Below are 9903 nucleotides of genomic sequence, written 5' to 3' on the forward strand. Positions count from 1 at the left end.
ATATAAGTAGACATTCATTTCTAATGTAGTTATAGACTGGGGAGTGTTCAAAGTTTGATTCCTAAAATGAGGCTATCTAGATCAGCTGGAATTTGGGAGTAGCTAATCATCCTGTTTTATGGACTTCCAAGTACTCGAAAAAGTAGCAATCTTTACAGTTCCCTATCAAAGGCTTTGCGGTCCTAATTTTCCCATGTGCGTCACTTCTGATGTGAGCAAAGTTATGTAAGGAGCTGATCAAAATGCCAGTTAGCCATTCCAGAGTGCAATTTTGTGCTCATGGTAAATTACACAAATCTTCCAAAATTAAGATTTATTTATTTATTTTATTTGCAATATTTGTGTACTGCCTCTTTACAACATTCTCTGGGAGGTTAACAATACATTTTTCAAAACATAAAAACGACATCAGTCTATGTTTTTATCCTTAGGAGACAGAAAAGTGGTGAGTGGTTCCCTACTCCAGGTGATAGGCTCATTGCCTGTTCTGGATGGGGTTGCACTCCCTCTGAAAGATCAGGTTCATAGTTTGGGGGTACTCTTAGATCCATCTCTGTTGCTGGAGGCTCAAGTGGCCATGGCGGCTCAGAGTGCCTTTTACCAGCTTCGGCTGGTTCGCCAACTACGGCCTCTCCTGGACTGGGATAGCTTGGCCACGTTGGTACAGGCATTGGTACCCTCACTATTGGATTACTGCAATGCGCTCTTTGTGGGGCTGCCCTTAAAGCTGCTCCGAAAGCTGGAGCTAGTGCAGAATGCTGCAGTTCAGCTGTTGTCTGGAGCTGCCCCTTTCCAGCATGTAACTCCTCTGCTGAGGGAACTGCACTGGCTGCCCATTCGCTACCAGGCCAGGTTTAAAGTTCTTGTACAATGTACAAAGCCCTAAACAACTTGGGACTAGGATACCTGAGAGAGCACCTTCTCCCCTACCAACCTGCCCAGTCACTGAGGTGGTCTGAGGGCATGCTCCTGGTGGTTCCATATAGGCCCATCCTCCAATTGGAGTCCACCAGGGGAAGAGCCTTCAGCGTGGTAGCCCCGCTCCTATGGAATTCCATTCCTCTGGAGGTCAGGCGCCAACTTTGTATTCCTTTCAGCACCTCCTGAAAACATCATCGTTCCAGGAAGCCTTTCCTTAATGACCAGCCATGGTTCACAGTTCACCTTTCATTTTGCTTCTTTTAAATAACTAAGGTGTTTTATTCTGTTTTTATTGTATTTTATCTTGTACAATGCTCTAAAATTTTGAATGGGGGGTGGTATATAAATATTGTAAATAAATAAAATAAATAAATAAAAGGGGGAGGAGCAGTTGTAGAAAATGGAATGGAGATGGACAGAGAGTACAAACCCCAATTCCTGTTCGTCTGACTTCCTCTGGCATGTTTTGTCTGGCTGGGTGTGGGTGGGTGCCCCTTCCCCTCCCATCACCACATTTGCTGCTGAAGTTGTGTACAAGCACATTCGCACTCCTGGAAACCACCCAGAAGCGTGATTGCCTTTGTAAACAAGGCATGCGTGTGCGCGCACACACACCACACACCATGTTTCAGTGTGGAACATTTGGCAGCAATGTGCGATCCCTGATGGGTTCCAGAGGGAACAATACCACCCCCTGAAGTTGCCTACCCCTGGCCTAGAATGTGAGTTGAATATTCTGTCTGGCCACCAAGGTTTTAAAAGACATTGCATTGGATCCTGGTATTCCTCCTGTAGAAGGCAGTGGGTAGAAGCTCCCCCCATCCCCCACAGGCCAGTCTCCGAGACCCCGAAAGTGTTCTCAGACTATGGGGGGGCTCTGCTGAATTAGCTGGGCTGTGGCACAGAGGACAGAGGGAATCTATGGAAAACTGGGTGGAGACAACTTCTGTGTGTGGAGCAGAAGGTGTTTCCTGCCAACTCCCTCTTTCTCCCACAGTCCCTTGCACCACAGACCTCCCCATTCAGCAGGCTTCCCCACCCTCAGGGAGCATTTGGGGAGGGGACTCTGGGGACTGGTGGGAAGAGGAGTGAGTGAGGAAGTCCTCTTTCGCGTGTCTTCTCCTGGGGGCAGATGGCTGGATCCCAACCCATCGTTTTCAAGCTTTGCTCCAGAATGGTAAAGGCTAGAAACGCAAACTGTCTTCAGTAATCCAAATTCTATCCACTGCATGTAATTGGGTCTTTGCTTTATTTCCAGACTTAGAAAACAGAAATGCTGGCAGGGGATCCCAGGTTTTCAAGGGAGGGTCTGAACCTTCCCCTTGATGAGTACTAGGAGCGCTTTGGGAGATTTCTCTTAACATTGAAGACCCATCCATTCTAATAACCATTCTTTATTTCCAGAGTAAATTCAAAACGGTTATTTCCACATTTCATTGAGCTACAATTATCATTCTATGTCTCACATGTTGTATGGATTTTCAATTTACTTCATACCAACATATTTTGTTAATTATTATTTTGGCTTAATTTCTTTTAGAAACATGTCATTCAGGTTTATCAAAAGGTAGGATTTTATTTATATTTTAAGAAACAGCTCTCGCAATTAACATTCAATTTGGCTTTCTAGCCTTGGTTTTTCTTTAAAATAAACATTGAAAAAAAAACACTAAACTTTCTGCTGAGAACTAAATACTCTTCATGTACCCAAGATAAGAAGAAAAATCATTAACTAATTATAATCCCTATGGATCTCGGGCACCTGCATAATGAGATGCAAAGCATGCCTTATGCGCTCTACTTACTTTGATAGTACCAACATAATTTTGTTCTTATACTAATACACCTAGCATGCTTATGGTTGAAAAATTATATGTTTCGTAATATTGATTAAAAGAATAATACAAAGGTAAGTAAACCTCTATTTGCTTTATCAATCTTAATTTTACTTTAAGAGCTTTGTCAATTTATTTTCTCCTGTTCATAATATATTTGGAACCTAGCCCTAGGTTTTATTTTTGTTAAAATACAAATAATGATACACTGAATATGGTTATATAGTTAGAACTATAAACATCTTTCTTGATAGCAACATGTTTGAATGGTCTCTTCATTCATAGTTCTGGAATGAAGATAGAAAATTGGAGGGAGGGAGAATGTTTAAAAATTGCAGTGCTGAAGGCAAGACCTCAGCTGCTGACTTTATTTGTAAGAGGTGTAAACAGTATTTACAATGTGTCTGCCATGTTTGAGAACTAGCTGTTGAAACTCAAACTGGGTCAGACATTTATATGGTAAAATAATAGTAGACCAAGCTATTTATTTTCTTTCAAAATGCAAGAAATGTTGCAAGCTGACCTAAAGGGATGGCATTGCACTTTCCATGCATGGCTTTTGGCACCTATATTCATAGCTTCTTGCACTATAGGAAAAATGAGTTTTTCCCAGGATTACATAAACCTCAATTTCGAAAGGATTTAACACACACCTCACTACGGGTACAGTTAGTGTTGGTAGGTTCAGAGAGTCCTTGCCATTCACAGAGTTTCTCAAATTAAGACTAAGATGCAATACATCTTTGCTTATACCTGTTGGGTTACTGTGCTCAGTTCCCTCCAGCCAATGATCTGTTGTGGTTTGGGGAGTTCAGATCTGCATACGATACCCCTCTGTCACTGAGTGCTTTTGCATTCATTGTCATGAAGAGCTTAGCTATGTATGAGTATCTCATGGGATGCATATAGAGCTGCCTCCATTGAGTGATTCAGGCAGCCTCAATGTTGCAAGCATCGTGCTATTCCTTGAGGCTCTCAGCTGAGGCGATTGAGTCCAACTGTGATCCCCGCAGGTCAGGAGATGCCACAGTGACTAGATATTGGCTGCACATTTCAGACCAGCTTCTGATATGCCATAGCTGTAGGGCAAGGGCATCACAGGAAGCACAAGAGCCTCACAGTTCTCAGAAATGCACATGCCTCTAGTAAGGGCACATGCCCCCATTTTGTCACATCCAGGGTCACTCATAAATTGAAGGTGAGTACTCTCTAGATACTCACAGCTCATTGATTTTTATGAAAGAGATAAACTAGAGTAGGGATGGCGAACTTGTATCCCTCTGTATGTTTTGGCCTACAACTACAATTATCCATCGCCATTGTCTATGTTGGCTAGGGCTGATGGAAGTTGTGGCTCTCCAGATGATTTAGCATACATGTTGCCCCTCCCTTTTATCTAGAGTGGGTTGGCTACTCTTTAACACACCCTTAAACCCCTAAATAAGAATGATAAAGGTGGTGTGCTTTCCTGATCTTTCAGTGCATGCCTATATGTGGAGTGATGATTTTAATCTGGAACACCACTGTTCCCTCATTGATTAATCTGGAATAAAAGTATATGATCTTTGGGACATTTCATGGCTTAGAATTGTCGCAGGTTCACTGAATTTGTTATATAAATTGATGTTAAATTTTGGATTCCAAAACTAGATTATTTTTTTAATTCCATATCTCAGTTTAGAATTGCAACAATTCCTAAAATGTGTGATTGCCATTCAGAGATATAAATACAAAAACATAATGTAGTTTCTCTGAACATATAGAATCCTGTTTCATCCTCTTAAGGCTAGATGAGGCATCTGCAGTGTCGGTATAATTTCTGAAGCTGTTGTCACTTTCAGAACTTGAATTATGTTGAGCTCTGATTACGTCCAAGCATTTTCCCCATGCAGTATCTCCTTTTTTGTAACGGATACATAAAATTCACCATAGCCCTGGATTGTGTTATGTAGCATTGAATGTTTTGTCATCACAAACTTCATTCCTTCATGTATATTTCACGTGTGCTATTTGATAGCTTGAATCTTCTGAAAAGGCCTGCTGACAACCTTCACATAATTTTACAGATGTTTACTGAGCATCTCTGATACTAGTACCTGGAAGCACCCTTGTGATGAACTAAAATGTTCTACAGCTAACAGATTTTGAAAAGTGATTTGTTTTGATATTATTTATCTAGATCTATATAAATACACACATGTATCCTTCCTTTCCAAATAGTTCAAGGCAGCTAAAAAAGAAAGACAAAGACAGCAAATGTACCAATCAACGTACAATAAAACACGAAACATAATTATTTAAAAGAAGCAACAGAGAACCAAAACCCAGAAATAGACAATAAGAGCAGTAAAACCAGTAAACAAAAGTACACCAAAAACTCAAAGGCCTGTTGAAAGAGTTCTTCACACAATCTTAAAATATTAGTTACCATCCTAAAATATTTTTTTATAAAATATTGCAAATCTGATTCTCTTCTGAATTCTTTATGAAGTTTTTTAATTCTTCAATTTTTATCATACATTAAGCACTTGTCAGACATACAAACATATATTTGTACAGATTTTAATCAGCCTCTACTGAATTATCATATGTCATTTCATTAGCTTAAATGAAATGCAGATACATGCAATAGTATCTATTTGTATAACTGGCAACTACAGTCTTAATGTTCATGAAAGTCAGCTGTTCTTCTGGACCCCTGTGTCAATTTTGCCATTTTAAAATTCCGTTGGACCTTGTTGAGTCGGTCGACCATGTAATTTTCTTGTTGTTACTAGTTGATATCTTATTGGTACAAATTCCTTTACATAACTCAGTAGACAAAGCAATGGATCTTGGGGTTAGATTATATTCAACATTTCATACTTGTCAGTGATGATTTTCTAGTATATCTCAGTTATGTAAAAGACAATATAAATGAATGGAGGAAGTTCAGTCTGTGCTTTTGTATCCCATTTGAGTTCAGTACTTCTGCTATTACAGTGATAAGGAGCCTTTGAATTGCGCTACAGAATGCCATTGACAAATTTTCTTGAACTTTGCATTCATTTGAAGCACATAGTGGTAAAAATTCTTTGTGGATGACGCACTGTGCTGCGTAGACAGATGTACGCAGAAGTGCAAAGGGAAATGGTGTACTTCTCACAAAGTTATGGAATAATTCAAACTTTGCCAAGTATATGTTGCAATGTGTTGGATTTGTAGACTGCTTACTGTGCATGTCCCTGTGCAAAAGATCTCTTGGTGCATTATTTCACTTGTGTACTCCTGAATTCCCTATCAAGTTAATTTAAATTCCCCAGGGGGCCACGAGGGTGACACTGAAATTGATTATTGGATAAGATATGTGTAAAGACTTTTCATTCCCAAAGTACTTTTCCGTTCAGTATTTCTGATTAAGCTAAATATGTTAAATGTAGCTGAATTAAAAGTATAGAGAGAGGATTTTCCACTATTCTGTTGGCTAGGAACCCAACACTGAAAATCACATTATCAAAAAGAAGTAGTTAATTTTAAATGGGAACTTGAAGTTACAGGGGTTTGTTTGTTTGTTACGAACATGGCATTCATTAGGAAACATTTGAAAAATGAGTGAGATTCTTCTTTCATTCCAGTTGGTCTTCAAATTTTCTTCCTACCCTCCCTGCCAGGGTTCAAAAACATTTTATTGCACTGTTTCTGTTTCTTTTTAAAAGCTTATTCATGACAGGTAAGGCAGAAGAATGCTAAGTGGATGGAGTTATATAGTGATTAAAATTTCTAGCTGGAAATTGTGTGTTAATACCTAAGAGGCTGTGGGTAGTGGTTATCAGTTGATCATGAGATTAGGCCATTTATATATTGAAGGAAAGATGAAAGGCTGGCAAATCCAGAAAATAAATCATGGACCTTTAACTGGTGTAGCTAAAGTAAATTTCTAAGTGCTTTAATTCATTTTTCCTTCCTGTCTAAGGGCTTCTTTATATGAGCAGCCTAGTCCTTAATGAGCATCATCGTTGCAAATCCTTCCTGGTGTCACTAGAGCCCTTTTGAGGATCACACATAGCTCTCTCCTTGTGTATCAATATATAGCCCTAACAGCAACCATTTGAGGCTTCCAAATATATTTTATTTGGACAAAGGCATGTTTGATATCCTAAGTCTATTGATCATTTCAATGTTTAAACCCAAACACTTAATTGCAATTACTTTGAGTGAGATGTCACTGTGCAGTGTTCTGCCAACATTATTCATGCTAGTGTAAGATTTGTCTTCTCTTTCCTGCTTCCTTTGTGCTTCGGCATTGTTTTCATTGAGGCTCCCGACTGAATATGAGAGGAACGGGAGATATGAGGGCTCAAGGTGAGGGCAATTATTTTTTGCTTAAAATGTTCTTAGATTGAGTTAAACTCTTTCTCCACTCCTTCAAACGGCATAGGCGGTAGAACTCTGGTGGCGGTCATCCTTAGCTGAGCAAATATGTAAAACCAAGATTGCCTCCTATCTGCAAAGCTGTGATTAAATCACTTAAATGACATGAATCTGACTTCTCAAGCGTATAGGCACACCCTATCACACCCATGGCAAAAAGCTACTATCTTATATCTGTAATGGTTATTCCATTGCTGCTGAGATAGCCACAAGAGTACTGGACTGTTGTAAAAGGAAGCAAGTTCCATTTATCCTGCAATTCTTACTGAATGGAACTCTCTCCCATTTCTAAATAGAGGATGGCATGTGCACTTTTAAAAACCCAAATTTGAATTTTTGAAAGTTAATTTTTTGTTCAGCTACCACACTGTAGCACAGAAACCAGTTTCATGTGACTAGGAATTAATCACAGAAATGTCTATAAGAAGGCCTTGGTTTTGAATGGTGAGTTTATTTACCTGCAGAAGTTCTGGGATTAATTATGCTGGGATCCTGTTAAAACATCAGATATTGTGTTACCCAATTACGTGCTGCTCCTCTCTCTTGGGCATCAATTGAACAATCTTATGTCTGGAAGTGTTTTTCAGCCGTGTTAAGCTTATGCTACCAGATAACATTTTTCTTAAAGAGAAGAAAGCTTGGAGACTACCTGTCTTCAGGGAATCAGGGCCACTAATTCTCAGCTTGAAGCAGAAGAGCAAAGAGTTTCTAGACTTCTCATTTAAAATCTTTCCAAAAAGAGGGGGGGGGGGACTGGGATGCAAAAAAACCCAAGATGGGTTTCTAGTTTTTATGTGTTCCAGAGAACTGTGAGCAGAATCCATTCCATGGCTGCTAGTATGTTTGCACTTCGCTCACTCACTGGATCACAGCCATGATTGTATGCTTTAATTCTAATAACTGCAGTTATTAGAACCAATGCATATTGTTATCAGAACTAAAAGATAATGGACCTTTTTGTCACTAACATCTTTGTTTTGCCTACACACAACGTTTAGCAATTTTAGAATAGATGTGTTATTAACTTCATGATTCCTTCTGGAGCTAATGGTTGGCAGTTTTTACCCATAATTATTAGTACTTGATACAGAATGTGATCATTTTTAATTTACTTTTAATTTGTAGGGAAGTGGGAAGTTATTTTGAAAGTCTGAGTCATAGGCACCATCTTCATGTGCTTCTAGCTTTGTTAGAGGACAAAGGTCCTAAGGGACCTTTCTAGTAGGATCCTCACATATGTAGTGAGTTCATGATGAGGTTACTGTACCTTACATTGGGAAGACATGCAAAACTCTCTCTTAAAAATCCACAGTACTTAAATTCTACATTTTGGGTATTATGTAGGTTTGGCCTATTTGCTTGCCTACTTCTGCAAAATCTTGGATTGACAAACATATGCGTTTGGTACCCTGTAAGGGTGGGAAATGGTTTATGGGGAAGGAAGATTTGGAGCAGAGAAGCAACATTAGTGGGAAACCATTAAACACCACTACTGCCACATCTCCTCCTCCCGAAGCTGCTTTCTAAGGGGTGGGAGGGACCCTTTGCGGCAAAGTGTCATGTTTTTTCCATATAACATCTACTTAGCTTTAACTTTCTGGGACTTTCGAATTCAAATCTTGCTAAGCACTAACAGGAGCTTCTAATCGCAGTGGGGATTGGTAGCAGTCACTAAGAGAACATGCTTAATGCATGCTGCAAAAGACAGTGGCTTTGACTAACGTAAGGTCCAAGGAAATTGGTTCATCTGGTGAATACTAAACCTCGATTTGCTTTCAGCCGTAACGTGGCCGTCGATCAGAAGGACGACAACAAGGAAGCCAAGCCCCGCTCGCTGCGATTCACGTGGAGCATGAAAACCACCAGCTCCATGGATCCCAATGATATGATGAGGGAAATCCGCAAGGTCTTGGATGCCAATAACTGTGACTATGAACAGAGGGAGCGTTTCTTGCTTTTCTGTGTCCACGGGGACGGCCATGCAGAAAACCTGGTGCAATGGGAGATGGAGGTGTGTAAGTTACCAAGACTGTCCCTGAACGGAGTTCGCTTTAAACGGATATCGGGAACATCTATAGCTTTTAAAAACATTGCTTCCAAAATTGCCAATGAATTAAAGCTGTAATGAGAAGAGCAATCAAGTTTGTAAATTTAAAGTAGCAATTTCAAGTGGTTTTTTTTTGGGGGGGGGGGGGAGAACTCCAGTGGAAATGTATAGAATAATATTTAGGGCAATAACTTCTGCATCTTCTGAATCATGATATTAAAAACAAACAGTTGAGACAAGCTGCTGAGCTGGGAGGGAGAGTTGGACTTTTTTTTATAAGTGCACTACAGCATTAAAGTTGCCTACTATGTAAAATATTATTCCCTTCTGCTTTATTTCCATTGCTCTGAGTCTGAAACACACAATCTATATACATTTGAATATTCCTCCTGTTTGTGTGGATGTGTGAATGTACGGTATGTGTGTAATTATAATATAAAAGTATTATATGTAAAACAATTCATTTATAGCATCAGAGCTGTACCAGTACCTCTTTTGGGGACTAATTTTGGTGCTGAAATTTGAAATGGCCAAGGAGGAAAAACTTGAGAATACTTTAAAATAACTGACTAATTAACCAGTACATGCAGGTTTTGCAATTCTCTGCTGTGTTTAAGATTAGTATGAAGGGTTTGGGTTTATGATTGTGAATATTATTCCTGTGGGGACGTTTTATTTGCTCTCATGAGG

At 39.5% G+C, this 9903-nt stretch overlaps 1 protein-coding gene across 7 annotated transcripts in view; it reads left to right on the forward strand.

Annotated features, from left to right (window-relative positions):
• Positions 1 to 9528, forward strand: part of MARK3 (microtubule affinity regulating kinase 3) — a 73620-nt gene extending 64092 nt beyond the window's left edge. For 3 of the 7 annotated variants that reach the window (XM_063118089.1, XM_063118094.1, XM_063118092.1), the window contains 3 exons: positions 2462 to 2488; positions 7053 to 7097; positions 8946 to 9528. In XM_063118089.1, the coding sequence (XP_062974159.1) occupies positions 2462 to 2488; positions 7053 to 7097; positions 8946 to 9291 (418 nt within the window). In that variant the 3' untranslated portion in view covers positions 9292 to 9528. The remainder of the gene's footprint in view (positions 1 to 2461; positions 2489 to 7052; positions 7098 to 8945) is intronic. The other 4 variants (XM_063118091.1, XM_063118096.1, XM_063118093.1 and 1 more) reach the window with 3 other exon arrangements.
• The last annotated feature ends 375 nt before the right edge of the window (positions 9529 to 9903 follow it).

This window comes from Elgaria multicarinata, chromosome 2 (genome assembly GCF_023053635.1).
Source record: "Elgaria multicarinata webbii isolate HBS135686 ecotype San Diego chromosome 2, rElgMul1.1.pri, whole genome shotgun sequence".
Classification (NCBI taxonomy): domain Eukaryota; kingdom Metazoa; phylum Chordata; class Lepidosauria; order Squamata; family Anguidae; genus Elgaria; species Elgaria multicarinata.